Source organism: Salmo trutta, chromosome 40 (genome assembly GCF_901001165.1).
Source record: "Salmo trutta chromosome 40, fSalTru1.1, whole genome shotgun sequence".
Lineage (NCBI taxonomy): Eukaryota > Metazoa > Chordata > Actinopteri > Salmoniformes > Salmonidae > Salmo > Salmo trutta.
The window spans coordinates 11,717,631-11,744,980 of NC_042996.1; the positions used below are offsets into that span (position 1 = coordinate 11,717,631).

General features: G+C 42.6%; 2 protein-coding genes, 1 long non-coding RNA gene and 1 pseudogene across 4 annotated transcripts in view; 2 read left to right on the forward strand and 2 right to left on the reverse strand.

The window, feature by feature from the left end:
* Positions 1 to 215, reverse strand: part of LOC115180065 (flocculation protein FLO11) — a 58,898-nt gene extending 58,683 nt beyond the window's left edge. The window contains exon 1 of the mRNA XM_029741964.1: positions 135 to 215. The gene's annotated coding sequence lies outside the window, so the exon portion shown is untranslated. The remainder of the gene's footprint in view (positions 1 to 134) is intronic.
* Positions 187 to 14,508, forward strand: LOC115180069 (phenylalanine-4-hydroxylase-like). Of its 2 annotated transcripts, XM_029741967.1 has the most exons (13): positions 187 to 437; positions 1,812 to 1,928; positions 8,078 to 8,261; positions 9,469 to 9,557; positions 10,137 to 10,204; positions 10,680 to 10,876; positions 10,974 to 11,109; positions 11,381 to 11,450; positions 11,745 to 11,801; positions 11,911 to 12,006; positions 12,873 to 13,006; positions 13,153 to 13,268; positions 13,688 to 14,508. In XM_029741967.1, the coding sequence occupies exons 1-13, from the start codon at positions 378 to 380 to the stop codon at positions 13,729 to 13,731; spliced, it is 1,368 nt and encodes a 455-aa protein (XP_029597827.1). In that variant the 5' UTR covers positions 187 to 377; the 3' UTR covers positions 13,732 to 14,508. The 2 variants fall into 2 exon arrangements, with proteins under 2 accessions (XP_029597827.1, XP_029597828.1); XM_029741968.1 differs by lacking the exons at positions 187 to 437; positions 1,812 to 1,928 and adding an exon at positions 1,940 to 1,960.
* Positions 14,509 to 14,642: 134 nt separating this feature from the next.
* On the forward strand, positions 14,643 to 24,804 carry LOC115180067 (tyrosine 3-monooxygenase-like; annotated as a pseudogene).
* LOC115180072 (uncharacterized) lies at positions 15,652 to 17,025 on the reverse strand. Its single transcript, XR_003873030.1, has 3 exons — positions 16,887 to 17,025; positions 16,387 to 16,606; positions 15,652 to 15,814 (listed from the first exon to the last, which is right to left on the reverse strand). It is a non-coding gene; the product is annotated as an uncharacterized LOC115180072 (long non-coding RNA).
* Positions 24,805 to 27,350: the final 2,546 nt, after the last annotated feature.

Genomic DNA, 27,350 nt, shown 5'->3' on the forward strand with positions numbered 1-27,350 from the left:
AGGCGTCCATTGACTATCCTCTTAATCATTATAATTAAGTCATATTTATCTGTTACATAACAGGGAAGTCCTACTGAGTAGGCGTAGGCTTGGCAGGTAGTGATGGTTATGAAACGTTGATTCTGAACACTTACCCAGCCACCTCTACCCCACCAGCACTAGACAATAAGAACCAGATGTGCCAATATAGCAGTTTCCTAACTTCATGGCTCCACAGGCCTCTGTTCGTAGCGTGACAGGGATACAAACCATAAGGGGTGTGGTGTCACGTGTGCCAACATGAACGGCTGAAGTTTAACTTGAGTTGCTCAAACAAATTCGACCAATGCGCACACATTCAGCATCAGTAGCTACCTGCGCAACGAGAAGACTGGAGGATGGACGCAGCATACAAAAAAATTAACGGGGACTATCCCACACCTGACAATGGAAAAGAGGTAAGCCATTTTAAACATACAATCTAGTGTGAACAATAATATTAAATGTTTCATGAATTATATAAATTTCTGAAGTTGTTTTTCACTAGTAATATAATGGCGATGACAATTTATGTTATAATGTTGAATGAGTAATATACATTTATAAACTCATTGGCTTATAATACTAGATGGTGATAATTGATGGTTTTATGATTCTACTTATTTAATATAGGCATATCATTATTATTGTGCAGTAAGTTCCATGTCACGAGATAGCGAAGGGAACAGGTATACTTGGCATTGGACAGACCCCCTGTAAAACGTGCTATTGTAAAAAGTCACAGTGTCATTTCGTGAAACGGCTATTAGAACGTTGTTCATTGTCCAGCTACTGTATGTTGTTCACTGTGGCTGGAATATTCTAGTCAGCAGAATGGCAACACAGACTAGACTGTTGTAAACATATGGTAATTGTGAATAATGTTAAAGGTCAGTGACTATGAATCCATGCAGGTTGCGGTAATAAATATGTTTTCTTTTTTTAAACTTTTTAATCTGATCTAGAAAAGGGGTGAACAGTTTAACATCAGCTTTTGCTTGAGAGGTAATGATAAAACGTTTAGTGTTTATTCATTCATCACAATAATGGACTGGAGAAATTCTAAATGGATAGAATCCCAATAAACAGAGAAGTTCAAGGAATTGTGGATGTCGAGGTATTTGTGCTGAGTAGAGATAAATAGTCGATTTTAATGAGATGGTTTCAGGGGTCATTACTACAAAGGTCAGAGAGGAAAGGTTAAAGGTGTGAAAGCTTTGCGCTTTGAGAGGTAAGTCATTTAGAATATGCAAAATAACCTGGGTTCTATAACCACAGCCCACACACAAACACATGCACCAAACATGATTTTTCATTGTGAGTGATACTTTGGAGTAAATGCAAAGGAATAAATGAACACAATCCTAATGATATAATGCATATCTGTTCAACTGTTTGATCTAGCTGGGTTCCTATCAGGTTTCTGGGTCAGATTGTGGAGGCTCGGTCATTAGGGAGTGGGCGACATGCGTTTGCAGTTTGGTGAGAGGGCATAAAGGGAGAGAAATAGCTGTGTAGTTGAGGTAATGCCAAGGGTCACCACGCTACAGAAGGTTCACTTTTGGAGAGCATAGCCATGTCAATCACTCCACTCACCTTCATAAACAATCCATTGCTACAGGATACGAGTTCTTCCCAACCCCAGGCCAGTGATATATCCACTGTTCATAGCTATGTAGATGAGAATGTAATCCACAGCCCACCATATTCAATGCCCCCTGGAATGTGTGCAGTGGTAAGGTCCAGCCCTGGTGGTCATAGGCCAAATTGCTGTGAATCTTGTCTTGTTGCAGAGGAGAGGCTCCATGTACCTGGAGGAAGAGACCAGTGCCAAGGCGGGGGTGCTGTCCTGCTTCTTCTCCCTGAAGGAAGAGGTTGGGGCGCTGGCCAAAGCCCTCAGACTGTTTGAAGTAAACCACTCAACATAACCGTGAATATGAATGTACACAGTGCAAACAAACAATCTTACATGTGCAGTAATGTACTGTAGTCACACACAGGCAAAGTCATGTTCAATCTTTATTCTGAAATGCTCTGATGTGTTTGTCCAATGAGTCATTGGTCAAGGACAAATAAGAAGTCAGTCAGCCTGTTAGGAGTGCCAAAAACCTGGAAAGCTGAAAAAGCTGTAGAAGCTGAAAGCAATAATAGCTGAAAGCAGTAATTCCTGAAATAGCTGTAAAAGCTGAAAGCAGTAATTCCTGAAATAGCTGTAAAAGCTGAAAGCAGTAATTCCTGAAATAGCTGTAAAAGCTGAAAGCAGTATTATCTGAAATAGCAGTGAAAGCTGAAAGCAGTATTAGCTGAAATAGCAGTGAAAGCTGAAAGCAGTATTAGCTGAAATAGCTGTGAAAGCTGTAATAGCTGAAATATGTAAAAGCTGAAATATGTAAAAGCTGAAATAGCTTATTTTTTTAAATTTAACTTTAAAAGCTAGAAGCTTAAATAGTTTCTGTAGATGAGAAAGAGAGAGGTGGGTATGAGGCTATTGAACAGTACAAGCACAACAACAGGCTATAAGCAAACAAAGTAAACGATTATGTGTTTTTATCCATTTCATACCATGCGTACCAAATATGAATAAAACAGATTGAGAAAGACTAATCCAAATGATGTACAGTATCTTCAGAGAGTCAACTCTACAGCTGTGTTCTGGGCCAGGAAAACTGCTTAGTCACTCCTTCAGGAGGACAGTTAATTTTACATTTGAGTCATTTAGCAGACACTCTTACCCAGAGCATCTTATAGTAGCGAGTGCATACATTTTTTCAAATCGGTCCCCTCTGGGAATCGAACCCACAACCATGACGTTGCAAGCACCATCTCTACCAATGAGCTACACGGGACAATTTATCACTAGCAACTTTAGGGAGGTAACGGTCACGCCCATAAAAAGCAGAGCGACTCTAGAAGATCAGACAGAAGTTTACTAGCTGCCATGACAGTCCGAGGGACCAATTTAAAGAGACAGCCAGACCTTCCCTCTTTTCCTCCATGAAAGAATTTACAAGGCACGCAACTAAACCAAATGCGTTTCATAAGACAGCATGTTTCCAATTAGCTCCAGATGTTAGAGGTTACTAACCATCCTCCTGCATCCTGGTACCTGCCTCAGTGCAGGACCTGTGTCTGGCTGAATACAGTACATAGGTCCCCCCAGTAGGAATATATCATACCGTAGGACCTGCTGTGTTTTAATGTGTACAGCTCTGTGTCGCATTGGAACAGGCTCTCTCATACAAATAGACCAGCTTGTTCAATCTCCATGCAGGCTCCTGCAACAGAGGCCACGGTAATGGAAAATAATGCTCCACCATTGGATACTGCCAGTAAATGCACTGTACGGTAACTACTGCACCCCCATGAAATATGAATAATGGACATTTCCCTGGGGCAGAATTTACATTAACATTTAACTAGCCAAATGTTAGTGGAGAGTTTCCAGCAGGGTGTGAAGGAGTTGGAGGCCTACCCCAAAGTTTTCACATGATGTATCATTAAAGTCCTAGGCTTTAGGTTGGTGCAGTATGTTCCCTCTACCTCTGGGCAAAAAGTAGTGTCACTCAACATTGTCTCTTCGTAACTTCAGAATCAAAATAATACCATTGCGTCATTATGGATAGCTGTCTTAACATGTACATGTTGAACATTTTTGTGTCATTTTAACCCAAGACCTTTCGACCAGGGTTCAAGGTTTCGTTTATTTGAAATATTTTAAGTTTGTTGACAACTCAATCAAATATTAACCCAAATGTGGTTGTTGACCAGACGTCATTGTCCAATGTGTTGGTTGCCCAATGTGTTAGCAGCCAACGTTGTTAATGCAGGTTACTGGATTTAGAGTTGAGGGGATGTAAGCCCGACTGTGTAGATTTATAGCTCTATGGTAACTGTTAGTGTGATGACATCTTTATCTGAGATATCTATGGGAGCAGCTGTGTACACAATCTTTCCAGGCCGCTCTTTGATCCACAATGCAGGCGGAGGTTTCTGTTTCTGAATAGTCAAACAGACTGGAAGACACCCATCAGACTCCAATATGGTCACCAGTTATGGCTTTGACCTTCCATTCATTTAACCATGTTGAGTTGTACCACCAGCAACAGCTGACCCTGTTTCAAGGTACATCCTTTTTTTTTAAATTTTGTGTTGACTTAAGTGACTATGTACTTCGTAGCACGCAGTCAGGGCTGTTGGGCAGCACATTCATTGTTTAACCTTCGACGATGAAGTGCTATCAAAGTTTGATGTCCTAGTAGTCAAACCAGAATTGGATTGTCTTGTGCCTCACTTGTAGGGGAGAGCGGGGTATGTTGAGTCAAAGGGTTAGTTGAGCCACCCCTTGTTTCTAAGAAACCATACACAAAATGAATCATTTGACCAAATATTTAGGAAGAGGTCATCATTTGTCTGTGAAGGAAGAAACCACATGGAAAAAGTGGTAAGTTAGGTCCAAAGAACAGAACAAAATTAATTCATTTATTGTGTTACTACGTTTCATGATGCTTGTATCTAAACCAGAGTAGATGTTTTATACATCAGTTGGGGTCTCTATAAGCTTCATATGACGTCCTAAACCGAGCTTGAAAGTTCATCCTTGTAGCTATGTTGGCTAATATAGTCAGAATGTTTGCCTTGGAGTAAGTTGAGAAAATGGACATGGGGTAAGTAGAGCCAATGGCTACCATACTCCATACAAATGATTCATTTTGGTCAGTTTTACGCATAATATGCCTGCAATGTGTCATGCATATGAACTCAAGATATAGCATTTTTATTGTTACAGAGCAGACATCATCACGTCCCGTGTATACAAATGTAAAACAATCAGGAGTCTAGACCCCCTGAGGTTCTTGAGAGAGCAGCCAAGGAAGTGAGAGAGGGGAAGAAGTCCATTCAATCAGCAGCAAGGCATGAGAAATAGACTGAATGGCACTGAAGAGGTACCTTGACAAAAAACTAAACTAACATGAACCTGTGTGAAAGAGAGGCTATGACAGAGTAGCAGAGGAACAGGAGGTCTTATCTGATGACATGGAGGCTTAGCTTGCAGACCAGTTTCATGGGCTTAGTAGCCTCAAAAGAACTTGCCCACGAATTGGTACATGGAAACAACATCCCTGTCCCAGACAACTGGTCAAGAAATGGAAGGGTTAGTGATATTGAACAGAGAGATCTATATCTGAATGTAGGCATACAGTTAAATATACAATATACCACATCCCCATTCCATGAATTCAACTTTGACCTTCCATCCCCATCACCCACTGTCACAGGACACTGTCACTCAACTTACCCTGTCCTTATTCTCAACTCTCCCTGTCCCAATTCTCAATGTACCTGGGGTAAGTTGTGCCAAGAGACTGCTTTTATGGGGGGCAAGCTGTTTTCAAAACTGTTATGAATTCTGATTATTTCCAGGGATACACACCATCCTGAAATATGTAGATATCTTTGTTAGAAAGAATACTATATTTCCCTTGATGTAGTGATGCTGAATGTAAATAATGGCTCAACTTACCCCACTTTCCACTACAGATATAAAAATGGAGTAAAACAGAAAGTAAAACAAAAAATCTTAATGCGTGTTTGTGGAGATGTGTGAGATCAATAAGTATCTTCCACGTGCTGTACTCCAAATGTAAACATGAGAAGCTCCTCTGGACCTATGAGCTCTCATTCCCCAGATCCACCCCCTACTCCACCCCCATCTCTCTGAAAACCCCCAAACCTCCCCACCATCAGACCCGGTTTTAGTCCAATCACTTCCCAGCTTCCACACCCTCCTTTTCTATAAAAACAGGCCACGTTACCCTGAAAACCATCAACACAGCCCTCCCTCTCCCCAGGACTGACCAGACTCCACTGTACTCGGCAATATCAGTTGGCACCCCCCCGTAGGGCACCTGTCAGTCATCAGTGGGAGGACAGGATCATCTGGATGGTTTAGGAATACAATCTTCCCATATGGCTTTATTCATGTATGTGGAGTGAAACATCGAAAGGCCTCCAAGTAGAAACCATCATAATTTGAATGTGAGAAACTGAAAATGACAGCTCAAGTAGGAAGGACCGAATACAAAGGGAACTTTTACATTGGCTCCATATATCCATATCACCAGCTGCATAATCAGCATAATTTATACCCATGTACATTTGCAGTAATAATTTGTAGTCAAAAAGTCCTCCTATGCATTTCCAGTCCCCAGCTACATCTCAGTAACTCCCTGTTTATCCCACTGAAACTCCAGCCATTTGTGATGTGGGTTGGATGTCATGTGAGGAGTCAGTTCCTAGCATCAGTGAGCTTGTCATGACCGGACCAAGGCCTTAGCCCAGCCAGGGCATGGGTAGGGTTAATGTCACTCACGCAATGCCTTGTGGTAGACATTCATTCCACTTCAAAAGTCACCAGGAGCATAGGGACATCCCTAGGAAGTACACAAATCTATCTAAACGGCCCATATAGGCCCTGGGTCCATATGAACTGGGGGAGCATATTTTGCCCTAGATAAGCCTGGTCAGGCTCCCTGTAAGATTAATATTAGGGGGTTCTTGGGGGTGGGAAATGTATTTTTGTTATTTATTTATCTATTTTGAGGGGGGGGGGCTGTGGGAGGTCTCGGATGGTTGAGGGGCAGGTCTTGAGGAAGTGTGGGGGAGATCTTGGAGGGCTGGCAGTTGGGAGCTTGGGCTGGTAGCTGTTGGGTCGCTGGTTCAGGTCCCTATTTTTTGACCTTGTGGGAGATCTGTCAACGTGCCCTTGAGCAGGGCGTTGACCCCGGTTGCTTTGCTTCTATGTCGCTCTGGATGGGAGTCTGTTAGTCTAATGTGATGTAGTTGTTGAGCGGTTTCACTGCAAGTACAGTATATTGTATGTTTTAAACATTTATTTAAAAAAATAAAAAAATAAAGATGAATATTAGAATAACACTGCAGTACTGATCTCCTGTCAACAACAAAGGAAACAATAAACTATCTGCCTAAACTAAAACACACAGACAGAGACCTAACAAACAGGGCAAACAAACTCACTGACACCATAAGGAGTCAATAACAGCACATCAGATGTAAAGTATGCAGAGCGATGCTAGGCCAGCGATGTGGGGAGAGGGGTGTGGAGCATTGTTCTGTAACTAAGTGCTGTTGGATGTTGAAACAACAGCAGATCCATATGGTTTCCATAGAGCCCTAGTCTGGATAATGGGATCCAGATGGAGATGGAGGGGGGGAGCAGGAGAGTGAGGGGGAATGGGACTGTGTGCCACCTGGCCTCGCCTCTCTACTGGGCCTATGGCAGTAAGAGATTGTTCTACTCCCTCTCCGCTCCCCACAGTTACAAAACCAAACCAAATGTTTTAAATAATTAACCAATATAGATTTGCATGTTTCTCCGGATGGGCCAAAAACTACAATTGATATTGAGATGTACAGTTAATGAGATGTACAGTTGATATTGAAATGCATAGATATGTATATGCACACATCGAATCCCATCCAAAATGAACATATTCTGGAAAATATTCTCTGGTGTTATTTAAGTGGCAATTTTATAAAATGCAAAAAGTTGACAGAATGATTTCAAAGATGTGATGGCATTGATAAAAATGCTGCATGTTGTTGTGCAAGCCCTTTCAATGCTTCCACAGCCCACGTCCTGGCCCTAGTCGGTTCTATAACATCCAGCCCACAGTGCATTAGCTGGGTGATTGTTTAGTGCTGTGCTGTGCTGTCCTAAGGGCATGGTTGACTCCACAAAGCCGGTCAAATGACCACTGTTTGGATGTGCACTTGGCGCCCTCTAGCGGTATGCTAAGTCCACATACAGTATTTCCAGTGCTGGATCGTCATGAGGTTTTTAAAGTAGTTTTTCAAAAATGTAACCTAACTTTTATTGTCAATAATATTTCAACAACACAATAATGCTTTTAAAGTTAAAGATACAAAAACAAAAGAAATAAAGTGATGTACAAGATCTAATAGCAGGATTGAACCACTTAGCTGTCACACACAGGATTTGCAGAGCTACATGGCTTCCCCTCTGTCTCTGACTCAACAGGAGAAGGGCATCAACCTGATGCACATCGAGTCTCGCCCGTCACGACTGAACAACCAGGAGTTTGAGTTCTTCATCAGCGTGGACACCAGCTACTCCAAGTCCCTGGAAGAGGTCATCGACGGCCTGCGCACCGAGATCAGTGGTCACGTGCACGAGCTCTCACGCAACAAACAGAAGGACACAGGTGTGTGTATCAGGGTTGGGGTTCATTCATATCCTTGTCAACACGTTTTAATTAGGAACATTTGGAATTGGAATACAGAATTACTTTTTGAATTGACTAGAGTTGAAATGGAATTCACCCTAATCCTGGTGTGTATGAGTGTGTGTATATAGAAATATATTATCAATGAATAATCAATCTAGATATGCATATAACATATTACAAACCATGACTGAAAGTATTAAAAACCATGACTGATTAAAATCATGACTATTAAATCATTATTTTAAGTGTACTTAACATTAATTATATGATGATATATTTGTGTCTAGGAGGGAGAAGGGGGAAGTAGACAAAGCCTGTGTGTGTGTGTCACATGATCTGAACTCTGGGTGGCGCATTAGCAGGCCACCAGACAGACTGTCTAATGAGGCGATGAGCGTCGCCGCGGAGACGGATGGCCTGTCCCTCACATCCAGCCTCCTTTATTAGTTGTTTCCACAATGACATTAGTTTAGTTACTGGGTACCAACTGGCCTGGCTGCAAACAGAGGAGCCCAGTGTCACTGACTGTCACAGAACAGACTGTCTCTATCACAGACCCAGAGGAGGGAGACTAACAGGGTCATCGCTCATCCCGGACAGACAGACAGGGCCACCAGCAAGCCCCCTCTGTCTAGCCCTATGGTCTACTGGACAGGGCGACAGGTTAATGTGTCATTGGAGGATATTACAGATATTTATGGTCTGAGATGGAGACAGGCTGTTTTGAGAGGAGTCTGGTGGGGTCCCATTGTTCCCCTAGCCTCAGGCTGGACCACACGGCCTCGATTTAGATTAATGGTCGACGTCCAGTACTTCTAACTGTCATAAATGAGCCAATGGGTGACCTCCTCTGCTGCTCTGTTCACTGTCAACATGGTTACTGGATAGTGTTCTATCCCAATACAAACGCACCCTGCAGGCAAAACCCCCACAAAGCCATCCACATCAATATTCATTTGGGCTTCACTTGTTTCAATCAATTTACATTTTGGAATTGGACATTGAACACAAGGCCGATATACTACAAACAATTGTAAATATTACTAAAGTAAAACCAATCGAAACACTGGTGCATAACTTCTTGAGATGAAGAAAACTACACTGTGTTCTGTTTTGGCCATGTATATATGTATTTGTCACATTCATCTGAACTGGGTAATGAGGAGATTCCCCCGTCCTACAGTTCCATGGTTCCCCAATGACATCCAGGACTTGGATCGCTTTGCCAACCAGATTCTGAGCTACGGATCTGAGCTGGATTCTGATCACCCTGTAAGGATCAACCAATCATGAATGTCTGTTTACATCCTACACACTGTGTACTGGGTGTCTGCTTTGTATTGTATGTGCGTCTGCATTGTTGGGAAGGGCCCGTAAGTTAACATTTCACTGTTAGTCCACACCTGTTGTTATACGAAGCATGTGATGATTACAATTTAATTTATGTGGATGTGTGTACATGCGTATGTACATGTGTGTATGCATGTGCACCCACACGTGTGTTTTATGAAAGATTCAAATCGTGATGACAGTCCCCACTCTGTTATCTATTCTAATGGAAACTCTAGGGCCCCAAATTGATGTCATTGCTTTAATTGAGCCCCTGTAATTATAGATAATTGCTCCCTTTTGCCACCGCCTTTAAAGTGAAATGTATTCCTCATGAGCAGCATACATTCTACAAAGGCCTCATTTGAATATGTTTCCAGCCAGGGCTCTGAGCAGAGTGGGAGAGTATGATGCTGTCAAAGAGTCCAAGTAGTCCTAGCTGAGGATTTACACACTATATACAAGGCCAGGCAGTGATCATAAATAAGATCTAACATTGATTACTTCTGTCTTTCCCTCCAGGGCTTCACAGACCCAGTGTACAGAACCAGGAGGAAGGAGTTTGCCGACATTGCCTACAACTACAGACAGTAACTATCAATCCAGACTAGAATCATTTCTCTCTTGGGTCCCTCTCTTTTACACAACAGCAGAGGTGAAGAGAGCTTCTAGAACCTACTAGAAGTGATCTATGGCTCTCTCCTCCAGCCTCATTTCATTCCCCACTTTGCCTTTTATTGAAAATGACCACAAACAAAAGGGGACAAATTACAGAGGGGACAGTGGTGGATTTGAAGCCTCTAGCTTTGTTCGCATAATTGAGACTTCATTATTCCCAGGAACTACAAAGAGCGCCAGCCCCAATGAAAACGCCCTCACAGGAAGCTCACATTTACATAGCAGTGGGACCTTGGCAGAATAATGAAGTGAATCCACTAACTGTTCCCCCCCCACCCATCTATCCTCCTAGTTCTCCCTCAACAAATAGGGACTGTGTGTGTGTCTGTGTATATAAGAACATATTATACACAAGTGTGTGTTAACAACAGTGTGTCTCTGTTTCAGTGGCCAGGTCATTCCCAAGGTGGAGTACACAGCGGAGGAGAAGGCCACATGGAGCACAGTGTTCAATGAGCTGAAGACTCTGTACCCCACACACGCCTGCCGCGAGCACAACCGTGTCTTCCCCCTGCTGGAGCAGTACTGCGGCTACAGGCAGGACAACATCCCCCAGCTGGAGGACATCTCACGCTACCTGCAGTGTAAGACAACAGATCGTGCCTAAGTGCTCCACTTCCTATGCTTCTATCAGCGTCCCACATACACCGACATGATACCCTCCCCTCCTCTCTGTTTTAGCGTGCACAGGTTTCCGGCTGCGCCCGGTGGCTGGCCTGCTCTCCTCTCGGGATTTCCTGGCTGGTCTGGCCTTCCGAGTCTTCCACTCTACACAGTACATCCGTCACCAATCCAAGCCCATGTACACACCTGAGCCGTGAGTGTCCCCCCCTCATCATTTTAAGGAGAAAAAAACATCAATGTCTCGCTCGTTCGCCACGGTATGTTTTAGGGACCGTACGATTTCCGTCATTTTCTACACGTAGAATCGGTTTGTAAATTACAGCCAGCACCCTGTTAAGTACTTTCTGCTGGCATAGCCACCGCTGTGTCCATGCCTTTATATAGGTGTCACATCCCACCTTGGGACCAGTTGTACATAGTTGAATATGTTCTACAGTCATTGACTTACATCTATTTCTCCACAGGGATATCTGCCATGAACTCCTGGGCCATGTTCCTCTGTTTGCTGACCCCACCTTTGCCCAATTCTCACAGGTAAAGAACACAAGAGGACATGAACGTTCTTTAACCACTTCTGGTTTCATAACTTAAGAGAACTATCCATTGTTGGCTTGAAAAAGGGCGCCATTTTAAAGATCGGCTTCAAACACAGTCATGCTTGTCATAATGTTGAGGAGGATTGAGGAGAATGCCACGCAACTGTACTGAATGTGCCAGTCTTTCTCTAATATTGGTTTTGCTCCTGTAGAACGCTTTCATCTGTGTTACAGCACAATATCCTGAAGCAGATATAGACAATAACGATTTATTTGACGCTATTCTGAACAGGAAATCGGTCTGGCTTCCCTGGGTGCCCCCGACGAGTACATTGAGAGGCTTGCTACTGTAAGTATCTCAGACGTCTCACAACATCAACTACAGTCGACTCCTGATACCACAGGGATACAAAACAATTTTGAATATGTGACGAGCCCTCGTGTCTGTCTGTCCACAGGTCTATTGGTTCACAGTGGAGTTTGGCCTCTGCAAGCAGGGCTCTGAGATCAAGGCCTATGGAGCTGGGCTTCTCTCATCATTTGGAGAGCTGAAGGTATTTACATAACATTTACACCTTCCAGAGCGACTTACAATGAGAAATATATGCTAGAAGCAGCCACAGTGGTCACATGTTGAGCATCTTCACAACAGAACAATTCATTTAGCCATGTGGCTATTTTTTGAGAGGGTGTCTTTCATGACCTGTTTAATGCCCACGTGCGCAGGCCTCCTTCCTGCAGTTCTAATATAGACAAATCCCTATGATGTAGCCTAGTGGGCTGTCAGTCAGCAGCATCGCATTAGTGTAAACAAAGACTGTTCTCAGGGCAGACCTGGTTGTAGCTAGATATGTTCGAGTCACATCGGGGACAGTTTTAGCATTTTAGCTAACCCTAATCTTAACCTAATTTTCCTAACCTGCTACGAAAAGTAACTTCTACTAATCAAAACTGTCAGACCTGCCCTGATACCAATCTTGGTTTCCACTAATGCGATACAGCTGTCAATCAGTTTGTTAGTGGTCCACACAGGGCTCAGGCTAAATGTGTCACTGGGGGAAACTGGCGAGGAGTGGGTTGGTGGTTCACTGGAGAAGTAGGGGGCAGAGACAGAATTCATATCTTAAGTCACCAGTTACATCAGACGTTGTCATCAGAGGATGAGCAGTTAGCTGAGTCATATCACAGCAGGACGCCATTCACACTGCACTTCCTGTTTACTGCTACCGATGCTCACCGGGCACAGAATATCATTGAGGAATTGCACACTGCTTGTGGTCCGTGACCTCAAAACACCAAGTGAGGACTTGTAACCTGGATTCTGCTCATTGTAGATTGATTCATGACAGTGGTACATCTCCCATAAGTGGGGATTGTCAAACTCTGGAATAACATTTGACTGTTTTGAATTGTTTTACAGTACTGTTTGACAGACAAGCCCAAGATTCAACCATTTGACCCTGCAAAGACCAGCCTCCAGAAGTACCCAATCACTGAGTTCCAGCCCGTTTACTTTGTTGCAGAGAGCTTTGACGACGCTAAAGAAAGAGTCAGGTAATATTTAACATCTGTACAATATTAAACTTTTATTATGTCACATTCATTCACTGTATTTGCTTCGGAACTCTCTGGATCTTTATATCGTAATATATACATTCACATTTTCAATTGAATGTCCTATGTTATGACTCTTTATACAGGAGATTTGCCGACACCATCCCCAGGCCTTTCTCAGTGCGCTACAATGCGTACACACAAAGCATTGAAGTCTTGGATAACACCCAGCAGCTGAGAAACCTGGCTGACAACATCCGTGGTGTGTGACATTTCTATAGAGTCCTCATAAAACTAACTTCTCAATAACCCCTTATGCAAATACCAACATCGAGTACTATTAGAAATGGATTCAAATTAGATTTTCTACCAATTGTAATTTATATACACTCTGTAATATATGCTATTTAGCATACACTTTTATCCAAAGCGTCTTACAGTCATACATATGGGTGGTCCTGTGAATCAAACCCAGTACCCTGGCATTGCAAGCACCATGCTCTATCAACTGAGCTACAGAAGACCACACTAGGATTTATTTTTGTCTTGCCTTTTACAAATTGAAAACATAGTTTAATTAAAGACAATATCTGTAAGAATGTCCAACTCCTACTGAAATTGAATGTTTCTTAGTCTTCTACACATGAACTACCTAATTTGATCATGTTGCTTTTATTTTAGGGGAAATTGGGATCTTGTGCAATGCCCTGCGGAAGATGGAGTAAGGAGACCACTTTGGAGACCACCTTCAATACTGATGTGCGCAATGATAGAATCTCAATGTACTTCATCAATCTTGTAGATTTCCATTATACTCTTTCTACTTATAATCTGTGTGCTTGTCCATTATAACATCTACTGCATTCTGCTTCATCTTTAAATAAATTATTCATAAATACCTACTGCAAGTCATTTTAAGTAGAACATTTTAATTTTAGTAGTCATTATTAGAGCAGCACTCTCAATGAATCACACAGAGAGGCATACTACTAGCCAATGAAAATGGCACATCGGAAAATGAGTCAGTCTTTGTAAATATGAAGTTACATTAAACAAGTATTAACTTTAAAATAAGTATTCTTTTATCATACCTTTTTCAGTATGTTCTAGAAATCCAACACCGCCATTACAGTATTGATAGGTTAACCGATGTCATTTTCTGTTAACTGCTGAGGGGGTTTAAATTGGAATAGTGCTGTTCCAAAAGTATTAGCTCAGGCTTTGACGATGATCTAATTCGCACTTGACGATTCTATCTGTAGTGGTTAAATCGCAAAAATAAATCCTTGCATTATGCTATAAATAGCTAGGCATATATAACACAATAACAAAATGCAATGTGTATGTCCAGCATGTTATTAGAGAATGTTTGATTATATCCTGAATTCTGATGAATCCAAATGATCGACTGTTTTTCCATTCTTTACTATCACATTTGTTTGTATAATATGCATGAAAATGTGTTATTATTAACTTGCCAAATAAATGTATGCTAAAAAGGTTCTTTCAGATCAATTCTCAAACTAATTATTGTTATTATTACATATGTTTTATTATTATTAGGCTGTAATTGGTTGTGAGAACATATTTAGTCTGCCAAAGTGCGTTTCAGCACCTTGGAGAGCATCCCAAGTCAGGGGAAAAGAAATGTTTTGCACAATGACCTGTTGCACCTGTTACAAATGTAAATACAAATATATAGCCTAGGATAAATGTAAGTTAAACTCAATATTCATAATCTTATTTTGTTGGTTACAAAACGTTTTATGTCGCAATATATTAGGCCTATACGTGCTTTCATAAACTATTTTTTATTCCATTAAAAGGTGATTGGCTGTTATGACGCATAACACCTAAAACTCAGACGTGTGCATTTGCGTAACTCATTTCCATAAAGAATTATGTGGCACTGGGATATAAACCTGTCTCTCTGCTGACAGCACAGATTCAAACACCGCGGTGCCTCGGAGAGTCTCAGTATCCGGGAATAGGCCTATATAGACTATTTGATCAAACAAATCATAGCAACTCTCAATATTATTTCAGTCTACGACAAATCGCCAGAAGCTCAATGAAGACGGAGAGTGTGGTGCAAAACATTCCGTTCGTCGGCAGAAAGCGAAGTCTGATCGAAAATGCCCGGAAAGAGCGCGCCAGCGGTTCATCGTGTCCTGGCCCATCGCGGGGCGGTGAAAACTTTGTGTTTGAGGAAAAGGAAGGAACGGTGACACTGAACATTCTTTTCGCACTCAGCCATGAGAAGAATGCAGGGTTCTTTAAAACTGGCAAAGTCTTTGAGGTAAGGAAAGCATGTTCATCATTAGATATGAGTTGCAGATGGAGCTTCAATAAATCAGGCCTACCGCATCGAATCAATTTGCTAAAATATAAATGTGTTTGTTTAAATATGTCGTCTTTACCATGCATTCAGACGTTTGAAGCCAAGCTTCTGAATATTGAGAGCCGACCAGGGAGAAAGTCTAAGAACAGTGGCTGTGATGATCTGGAGATCTTTATGAGGTGTGAAGTGCACAGCTCTGACACAGACATCTTCATCAACTCACTCAAGAGAGTCGCGGACGACGTACGTACCATCCCAGAGGAAAAAGGTTATAATAACATTTGAATGAAATAATAATCATACGTTTCTAATAATAGTAACGTTTTATTTTTTTTATTATCGATTAGAATACAATAACACCGAATCATTTAAATGATGTGAAATAATTATGCTCTGCCATATTTTCCTGTTTCCTTGTTTTAGTTCCCTGGTTCCCCAGAAAGATCAGAGATCTGGATAAATGCAACCTGTTGATAACGAAATATGATCCAGATATGGACCAGGACCATCCAGTTAGTGTTTACCTTAGCAATATTGCTAGGCTACCATTTATATGGCATTGATACAATACTTGTATAATTCATTGAATTGTTAGCAATAATACTCAGCTAAAGAATAAACTAAAAATGTTATGGCTAACTAAATGTTATGATTTCTTTTTCAGGGATTCAGTGATCCAGAATACAGAAAAAGAAGGCGCTTCATTGCTGAACTTGCAGCAAATTACAAACAGTAAATTGATCCCATCATTTTCACCTTTCAAAAAAGTTATTCCCATGTAGTCAGTCGCTCTTAGGTGCCAGCACTGCATCATTGGACCAATGGCATGACATCGTAGAAATGCATTCGTAAAGCAATGACTGATGTATTGATGCATCCATCTCTGTTCCACAGGGGGGAACCATTACCCAGAGTGGAGTACACACCAGAGGAGGTGGCCACATGGTGAGAATAACAGCTGATGTATAGTATACTGGAGATGGACATCATACCATAATACTAGACTTCTTTCATAATGATAATAATCTAGTCAATATACCTGTGGAGTTGGAATGACAGTGTTCTAATGACTCTGCTGCTGCTGTCATTTAACAGGAGAGAGGTGTACCGGACCCTGAGGACCATCTACCCTGACGTGCAGACAGTTCCTGGGTGGGCTGCAGCAGCTGGAGGGAGTGTGGCTACGGAGAGGACAGTATCCCCCAGCTCCGGAAGGTCTCTGCCTTCCTCAAAGGTGAGGCCCAGCAGTCCATCTCTGCCTGAGGGACAGAGCAATAACAGCACTATGCCCAGCTTCAAGGAATAGAATAAACACGGACAGAGGAAAATCCAGCATGCCCACGACTTTCCATTGAATGACTAATTCTGGTCGATGACTGTGCGCAGTGCGCACCTTATAGATTGATTGTGCCTCTTTATTTTCATGTAGATTGCTTACAACAGTAATGACAACATTAGAGATTGTTCTCGTATTGCAGAAACACCATGTATGAACATCAGCATCCATGCCACTGGTGAATATGTGTCTGACAGTGGTACCTTGCTATGCGTTCTTGTTTGTCCAGAGAAGACGGGCTTCCAGCTGCGTCCGGTGGCAGGGCTACTCTCCGCCAGAGACTTCCTTGCTAGCCTGGCCTTCAGAGTGTTCCAGTGTACCCAGTACATCCGCCACGCCTCCGCACCCATGCACTCCCCGGAGCCGTACGTCAATTGGTGTTACTGACATAGTAGAATCACTCGAAATAATGTGTGTCATGAAAATAAGTTGACTGAACTGATCATAAATAATAACATATGTATGATTCATGTGTATCATGATAATCAGTCTAATCAATGGACATATTCATGTGAGTCATGTATTCACTGCTTTTGAGCTTCCTCTCAGAGATTGCTGTCACGAGTTACTTGGCCATATTCCTATGCTTGCAGACAAAGAATTTGCCCAGTTTTCCCAGGTAAAAACATTTAGACATATATGGTTCATATGATGCTTGGGAGTAATAATACATCAATTATAATAATACATCAATTGTTTTATCAGTGCGCAACACTTATAATTGTTTGTCATTTGCAGGAAATTGGCCTAGCCACACTGGGAGCGTCAGACGAGGATATTGAGAGACTCTCAACCGTAAGAGCTGACCTTTGAGCTTTCATTTCAAAATAAGCAGTTACCAATCAGATGTAAAACATTAGATAATGCAGTAAGGTTGGGTGTTGGACTGCAAATAATAGACCTTTGCTGCCATCTAGTGGAAATATAAAACATTGACCAATCTGATAATTTGACTAATGTGTGAAATGGAGCCTTATCATTTCCTCATCACTTGTTGTCATTCCTCCGACAGTTGTACTGGTTCACGGTGGAGTTTGGACTGTGTAAGCAGAATGGAACTGTGAAGGCATACGGTGCCGGCCTCCTGTCCTCATATGGAGAACTCATTGTGAGTAGTATTTGACATTGGTACTCTGTAGAATTGTACTGATGGAGGGGACTAATTCCTAATTTATTATCTCTGTTTTCATATAACATGCCGCTAATCATTTCGGAATTAGTCTAAAACGATAACTAATCACTTACCTCTTATTTCCATCTTTCAGTATGCTCTCTCTAACGAACCTGAGTACAAGCCATTCAACCCAGAGGAGACAGCAATCCAGCCTTACCAGGACCAGACTTTCCAACCTGTCTACTTTGTCTCAGAAAGCTTTGAGGATGCCAAGATTAAGATGAGGTACATCAATGCATACAAGTGGTGAATGTCTATATGTGAGCACTTCAGTACGTCACAGGAAATGTGTAACATGTGTGTGTGTACCTTGGGTTTGAGTTGATCTTGTCGCTCCTGGACACGGTGTTGCAGGGGTTTTGGAGAGGAGCCAGTGGGAACCTCAGGGGATCTGAGGACACAGAAGCAAATCAGATTGAAGGCAGCTGTTTATGAGTTACTCGTAATTAGTATATTATGTTTTGTAATATTTTAAGGTAATCTGAATGAGCAGAGTATGGATGGACATAGAGCAGGGATGGACAACTTCAGTCCTCGGGGGCCGGACTGGTGTCACACTTTTACCCCATCCCAAGCACAAACAGCTGAGTAAACTAATTGCATTCTGAACTGAAGATCATGGTTAGTTGATTATTGGAGTCAGGTGTGCTAGCTAACACATCATTATGAGAGAGATGAAATGAAGTGAGGAGACACTCGGAGTTCATAATTGCGAACATTTAAATTTAACCCATAAGAGTTTAAGCCCTGTCTAAGTCGGGGGAGGGTGTACTACTAAGCTACAGTTGAAGTCGGAAGTTTACATACACTTAGGTTGGAGTCATTAAAACTCGTTTTTCAACCACTCCACAAGTTTCTTGTTAAACAATAGTTTTGTCAAGTCGGTTAGGACATCTACTTTGTGCATGACACAAGGAATTTTTCCAACAATTGTTTACGGACAGATTATTTCAATTATAATTCACTGTATCACAATTCCAGTGGGTCAGAAGTTTACATACACTAAGTTGACTGTGCCTTTAAACAGCTTGGAAAATTCCCGAAAATGATGTCATGGCTTTAGAAGCTTCTGATAGGCTAATTGACATAATTTGAGTCAATTGGAGGTGTACCTATGGATGTAATTCAAGGCCTACCTTCAAACTCAGTGCCTCTTTGCTTGACATCATGGGAAAAAAATCAAAAGAAATCAGGCAAGACCTCAGGAAAAAAAGTTGTAGACCCCCACAAGTCTGGTTCATCCTTCGGAGCAATTTCCAAACGCCTAAAGGTGCCACATTCATCTGTACAAACAATAGTACGCAAGTATAAACACCATGGGACCACGCAGCCGTCATACCGCTCAGGAAGGAGACACATTCTGTCTCCTAGAGATGAACGTACTTTGGTGTGAAAAGTGCAAATCAATCCCAGAACAACAGCAAAGGACCTTGTGAAGATGCTGGAGGAAACAGGTACAAAAGTATCTATATCCACAGTAAAATGAGTCCTATATCGACATAACCTAAAAGGCCGCTCAGCAAGGAAGAAGCCACTGCTCTAAAACCGCCATAAAAAAACAGACTACGGTATGCAACTGCACATGGGGACAAAGATCGTACTTTTTGGAGAAATGTCCTCTAGTCTGATGAAACAAAAATAGAACTGTTTGGCCATAATGACCATCGTTATGTTTGGAGGAAAAGGGGGGACGCTTGCAAGCCGGAGAACACCATCCCAACCGGGAAGCACGGGGGTGGTAGCATCATGTTGTGGGGGGTGCTTTGCTGCAGGAGGGACTGGTGCACTTCACAAAATAGATGGCTTGATGAGGAAGGAAAAATATGTGGATATATTGAAGCAACATCTCAAGACATCAGTCAGGGAGTTAAAGCTTGGTCGTAAATGGGTCTTCCAAATGGACAATGACCCCAAGCATACTTCCAAAGTTGTCGCAAAATGGCTTAAGGACAACAAAGTCAATGTATTGGAGTGGCCATCACAAAGCCCTGACCTCAATCCTATTGAAAATGTGTGGGCAGAACTGAAAGTGTGTGCGAGCAAGGAGGCCTTACAAACCTGACTCAGTTACACCAGCTCTGTCAGGCAGAATGGGTCATAATTCCCCTAACTTATTGTGGGAAGCTTGTGGAAGGCTACCCGAAACATTTGACCCAAGTTAAACAATTTAAAGGCAATGCTACCAAATACTAATTGAGTGTATGTAAACTTCTGACCCACTGGGAATGTGATGAAAGAAATAAAAGCTGAAATAAATCACTCTACTATTATTCTGACATTTCACATTCATAAAATAAAGTGGTGATCCTAACTGACCTAAGACAGGGAATTGTTATTAGGATTAAATGCCAGGAATTGTGAAAAACTGATTTTAAATGTACTTTGCTAAGGTGTGTGTATTATCTTCTGACTTCAACTGTATATGTAATTGTTTTAAGGTCATACCAATGATCATTTTGCTATTTGATTTTGAATCTGAAGACCCCTTGAAGTATCAAAAACATTTTATTTAACCCCTTAGAAGACGATTTTTAGGATGTCTCATCGTCAGACAAACACCGCTCTAGCTCTGTCACCTTTTACCGCAAATGCGGAAGTGTTACGGATGCAATGCATTGAGACCCATCCAAACTTGTCTAGAAAGCGGCACGGCAGGCTGTCTAGCTCCCTCCTATCCTTTTTGTGGATACATCTCATTATTGTAATCTTTATTTGAATATTTGTTGAGAATTTTTTACGTCAATCGCCTGTATTCAATGGAGAGAGATGCTATGCTACTAGCTTCTTGTCATGAATATGTATAGCTCTCTCGAAACAACTCCAATATAAAGTGTTTTTTTTTCTCAAAGTTACCAGGATGTCATGTGTCCTACTTATCTCAGTACACTCATAACTTAAGCATTAAGTAACTACTTCTATTTGATCAAATAAACCTCAGTAGCAAATAAGCTACTTTTTTTTGTTGTTGACCAAATTCGACACTCATTGACTTCCATACAAAAACTCTTTGCTTGGGTGGGTGAAACAACGAAAAAAACGTCACCTGCTGGAGGGAGACAGATTTTCCGCAGAGTTGGGCCTCTCTCTTGCTGTAGGTTTAAAATATCCCTCGTGGCCAGGGTTTACCTATTTCAAGAAATGCCATTGGTTGGTGGATATAAAGTTTAAGATCTTTGATACACTGATGAAGAATTTGTGCCAGGATATAATAAGTGCCACCTGTTGAGGTTAGCATAGGGCTAACGTGTTCCATGTTATCTGATGGGACCAGCTACAATTGTGATGGCGCCGTTTTATTGGCGCTTAACCAACCATGCTATTTTGTTTGTAACTTATTTTGTACATAATGTTGCTGCTACCGTCTCTTATGACCGAAAAGAGCTTCTGGACATCAGAACAGTGATTACTCACCTCGAATTGGACAAAGAATTTTCTTTAATGAGTCGGACGGGAAGGATACACTCCAAACACCCGAACAGGCCCTCATCCCCGTCATTCACTGGAGAAAGAAACTGAGATTTTGCGTAAAGAGATCGAGGTGCCTTGTGAGGATCAGGTGACGAGAGGCTAATCTGCCTTTGCCATCAGTACCGTTAGCTAACATTCAATCGCTGGAAAATAAATGTGACGTACTGAAAACACGTATATCCTACCAACGGGACATTAAAAACTGCAATATCTTATGTTTCACCTCAGTCGTGGCTGAAAGACAACATTAATAACATACAGCTGGCGGGTTATACACTATTGGCAGAACAGCAGCTTCTGGTAAGACACGGAGCGGGGGCCTATGCATATTTGTAAACAGAGGCGGTGTTCCTAGTGGCCGGGGACTTTAATGCAGGGAAATGTAAGTCAGTTTCACTTCATTTCTATCAGCATGGGCAAACAGAGGGGAAAAAAACTCTAGACCACCTTTACTCCACACACAGAGACACGTACAAAGCTCTCCCTCGCCCTCCATTTGGCAAATAATTCTATCCTCCTGATTCATGCTTACAAGCACAAATTAAAGCAGGAAGCACCAGTGACTCGGTCTATAAAAAAGTGGTCAGATGAAACAGATGCTAAACTACAGGACTGTTTTGCTTGCACAGACTGGAATATGTTCCGGTATTCTTCCGACGGCATTGAGGAGTACACCACATCAGTCACTGGCTTCATCAATAAGTGCATCGATGACGTCATCACCACAGTGACTGTACGTACATACCCCAACCAGAAGCCATGGATTACAGGCAACATTCGCACTGAGCTAAAGGGTAGAGCTGCCGCTTTCAAGGAGTGGGACTCTAACCTGGAAGCTTATAAGAAATCCCACTATGCCCTCCGACGAACCATCAAACAGGCAAAGCGTAAATACAGGACTAAGATCGAATCGTACTACACCAGCTCCGATGTGGCAGGGCTTACAGACTATTACAGACTACAAAGGGAAGCACAGCCGAGAGCTGCACAGTGACACAAGCCTACCAGACGAGCTAAATAACTTCTATGCTAGCTTCGAGGCAAGTAACACTGAAACATGCATGAGAGCATCAGCTGTTCCGGATGACTGTGTGATCACGCTCTGCGCAGCCGATGTGAGTAAGTCCTTTAAACAGGTCAACATTCACAAGGCCGCAGGGCCAGATGGATTACCAGGATGTGTACTCCAAGCATGCGCTGACCAACTGGCAAGTCTCTTCACTGACATTTTCAACCTCTCCCTGACCGAGTCTGTAATACCTACATGTTTCAAGCAGACCACCATAGTCCCTGTGCCGACCCGTAGCACTCACGTCTGTAGCCATGAAATGCTTTGAAAGGCTGGTCGTGGCTCACATCAACACCATTATCCCAGAAACCCTAGACCCACTCCAATTTGCATACCACTTCAACAGATCCACGGATGATGCAATCTCTATTGCACTCCACACTGCCCTTTCACACCTGGACAAAAGGAACGCCTATGTGAGAATGTTATTCATTGACTACAGCTCAGCGTTCAACATCATAGTGCCCTCAAAGCTCATCACTAAGCTAAGGACCCTGGGACTAAACACCTCCCTCTGCAACTGGATCCTGGACTTCCTGACGGGCCGCCCCCAGGTGATAAGTGTAGGTAACACCACATCTGCCACACTGATCCTCAACATGGGGGCCCCCCAGGGGTGCATGCTCAGTCCCCTCCTGTAATTCCTGTTCACTCATGACTGCACAGCCAGGCACGACTCCAACACCATCATTAAGTTTGCCGATGACACAACAGTGGTAGGCCTGATCATGGACAACGATGAGACGGCCTATAGGGAGGTCAGAGACCTGACCGTGTGGTGCAAGGACAAAAGCCTATCCGTCAACGCGATCAAGACAAAGGAGATGATTGTGGACTACAGGAAAAGGAGGACCGAGCATGCCTCCATTCTCATCGACGGGGCTGTAGTGGAGCAGGTTGAGAGCTTCAAGTTCCTTGGCGTCCACATCACCAACAAACTAACATGATCCAAGCTCACCAAGACAGTCGTGAAGAGGGCACGACAAAACCTATTCCCCCTCAGGAGACTGAAAGGATTTGGCATGGGTCCTCAGATCCTCAAAAGGTTCTATAGCTGCACCATCGAGAGCATTCTGACTGGTTGCATCACTGCCTGGTATGGCAACTGCTCGGCTTCTGACCGCAAGGCACTACAGAGGGTAGTGCGTATGGCCCAGTACATCACCAGGGCCAAGCTTCCTGCCATCCAGGACCTCTATACCAGGCGGTGTCAGAGGAAGGCCCTAAAAATTGTCAAAGACTGCAGCCACCCTAGTCATAGACTGTTTTCTCTGCTTCCGCATGGCAAGCGGTACCGGAGCTCCAAGTCTAGGTCCAAGAGGCTTCTAAACAGCTTCTACCCCCAAGCCATAAGACTCCTGAACATCTAATCAAGTGGCTACCCAGAGCATTTGCATTGCCCCCCCACCCCACCAACTTGCCAGTGCCCTGGCACATTGACTCTGTACCGGTACCCCCTGTATATAGCCCCGCTATTGTTATTTACTGCTGCTCTTTAATTATTTGTTATTCTTAGCTCTTACTTTTTGGGGGGTATTTTCTTAAAACGGCATTGTTGGTTAAGGGCTTGTAAGTAAGCATTTCAATGTAAGGTAATACCTGTTGTAATGTAATACCTGTTGTATTCGGCACATATGACAAATAAAATGTTATTTTGAATTTAGCTTTCTGTCACATGCAAGTAAATCACAGATTTGTATTGGCTGTACGCATTTGGTGCCAGAGAAACTATTTAAAATGAAATAGTTGCTTATTCGCAAATATGGAACCAATGTTTTAAAACCTTATTGTTCTACCTGCAGGCGGTACTCGTCGTCCATCCAACGGCCCTTCTCTGTCCGGTACGACCCATTCACCTGCAGCCTGGAGGTTCTGGACCAGCCCAGTAAGATCCAGCATGCCCTAGGCCAGATGAGAGACGACCTGAAGATACTCCACAGCGCCCTAGAGAAACTGGGCTGAGGGCCTCAACACTGAGCCAGAGACTCAGGGAGTGAAGCTGATACATACCTCTGGAGGGGTGGGAAGGGAAAGACATTTTGGGTCTTTAAAGGTGCAATCTGTAATTTCTCTGTGTGGCCATGGGGCCAAATGCACAAACAATCAATGCTCAAAATAGTTCCATTTAAGACAATCAGTTGAATATCCACCTCTTCAATCCTGCTGGGCTAATACTTGCGTTATAATTATTTATTTTTTTTTAAGAGACTAAACTAGATTTAGCCTGTAAATGGATGGATGTGAAATGCTGTGTATATATTTATTCAACTGAAAAACACAATTTCTATTTCTTTGCGAGATGAATGAATATTTCCTTGTTGGGTGTATGTATTGATATGTACAGTCATGTTATACATGTATTGTGAGGAGAATGTACAAAGTAATAAATATTTACATTTTTTCAGTCCAATCACAAAGGGCATGAAAAAGAGACACACACATGGGGGTAGGAAATGTACAGGGTAAATATGTCAGAGAATGTTTATCTAAGTAGAGAGATTATAGAGAAAAACTTTAGAATGCATGTGTAAAATAGTGACAATGGAGGGATCAAGGAAAGAGACAAGAAAGTATCCGAAGTCTGTGTATTTGCGTTTGAGAGAGCGAGCGAGCAAGAGACAGAGAGAGAAAAAGAGAGAGGGAACATGAACGAGAACGTCAAAGAGGGTTGGAGTACTACAATATAACCCTATGTGCCACACTACCTCCCATTCCAAACCAACTGTTTCCATTTAGAAAATTCTTGGAAGCCATTTGTCTTCTAGTGTTATTTAGTAAAGGGAAGGAGCTAATTATGAAAGATTTAAATATTATGTTTCCTCAGCTAGCTACTGTCAGAGCCAGCACTGAGGCCCAGTGGATCTAAAGCTGGACCTGGTCACACAGACGTCACAGTATAACGCTACACGGTCAGTAGGGCTTCACAACTGGCATGATAAACTCTCGCCATCTCCTCTCTCTTCCTCTCTCCGCCTGTGGGTTCAACGGGTGATGGAGGCCTTGTTTCTGTATCAGTGACAATGTGTCTGCACCAGAGTTCACCCATATTCATTTTTAAAGCCAGAATGCAAATCCGTTCATAGATCTACTCAGACTGTAAAACACCATGATGTACACAGTGGTTGTGAAAGCCTCCGACCACCTTGAGTGGGAGGCCTTCCTGTTCAATTATTCCAGTGTAAATCAAACATGGTTCACCTTACTCACAGAGAAACTCAACCTCTCCGGTGCAGAAAAAATGGTGCACAGAGCCGAAGATTGATCTACTATACCGCTTGATTTGAGTGCAGCGGTGCACACATCCACTTCCTTACGCAAAATTATTAAGTGTCCGAGTTTTGGTTCTCAGTTTACATCCAGCACAGCTCGAATCCAAAAATCCCCCCCCAGAAAAACCGACCACTGAGATCCAAATCTGCTGAGGCCCCCAAACACAAAAAGGGGTTGCCATGACGATAAGATAACCACTACTGGTTCCAAGCAAAATTACTGTGCCTCACATACTAACCACAAATCCCCCAATGATGCACAGTATCATCCTGCCTTCAGAACTTGTATTTCCTAATGTGGTTACCTTGGTTACCTTGGCACGCTAGCCTCCCCAGACTCAAAAGGATGGGTCATTGGGTTCACAGAGTCCTCCCTGAAGACATAGGTGAAGAACAGATCATGGACTGTCTTTTGCATTCATAAACAAAAGAATGATGCTAAACCCAACGATTACTGCACAGAGACACTTGAAATTAAACAATGACCAAAATGATCCAATTTACATTTTGTCTAACCCACTGTACTGAGTGCTCTAATGATTTATCGTAGTCACATTTAGTCTGTATTGTAATGCTTTGCAGCCTTTTCTCTCAACTGCCCTCATCCAGATCAACACATTTTCACTTCGGGCTGGTTTTACATCATGTAGGCCTAAGAAAATCCCCAGGAGATTAAAGGAAAGAATTTTTTTTTACCTCAAAGAAAACCTCTAATCTCTTCCTTTGTTTTCTCTCCTCTAATACTGCTCGTTATTAGCATTTGTTCTCTTTTTCTTGAGCCCCTGGCTTCGCATGTGTGGGTTGGGGCGGAATTAGCTGAAGGCCTCATCTTGTCTGAAGTGGTGGAGGGGATTACAGAGAGAGAGGTGGAGAGTTCACACCTGTCTGATCTCTCTTTGATTCCTCTCTGCGTTCGTTATTACATTACAACTGGAGATTAAACTGGAAGCCAAGTCCACCTACTAACCAGGAACGCCTTCCTGGCCGATGAGAAATAGCTCCGTCATGGTTATCCTACTGTTCAACTTCAAACCAAGGATCTCCTTGTTCAAACCAAAGAATGATAAGAGGTTAGGGGTCATGAGAATGACCTAATATGGATCATTTAATACGGCAAGCTTCAAGCTCAGTTTACACTTGATTTAACTTGCCAAAAATTACATGGTATGCCAAATAAGGTAACAAAGCAGTCTCCGAAATCCAAGACCTAGGGCAGCAACAGTACTAGGTCTGGTATTAATGGCAGATTCTCTTGGTTGTTCCGAGAGGGTCCTCTTCAGACAGACAACTCTCCCAACAAATCACCAGGCAGACACATCGAAACCAACGTTTGCAGGCAAAACCTTTGCTGTGGTTTTAGTGAAGGTAGTTGATGCAAACTAGCCACTAGCAAAAATGCCCTCATTAAAAATAACCTCTGTGATCTCCATCTTACCAGCTACTATGTGTCCAGGGGATGTTTACAATAGGGGAAGAAGCGTATAAGGCAGTGACTTAAAAAAGCTGGATGTACCAACGCCGCCCTTTCCTCTATGCCAAACTGACGTTGTATACATACCGTACCTCTATGATTCAGAGGGGGTGGGTTAAATGCAGAAGACACATTTCAGTTGAATGCATTCAGTTGTATAGCTGACTAGGTATCCCCCCTTTCCTTTCCAGACGTGTTAAGATGGATCATTGGTAC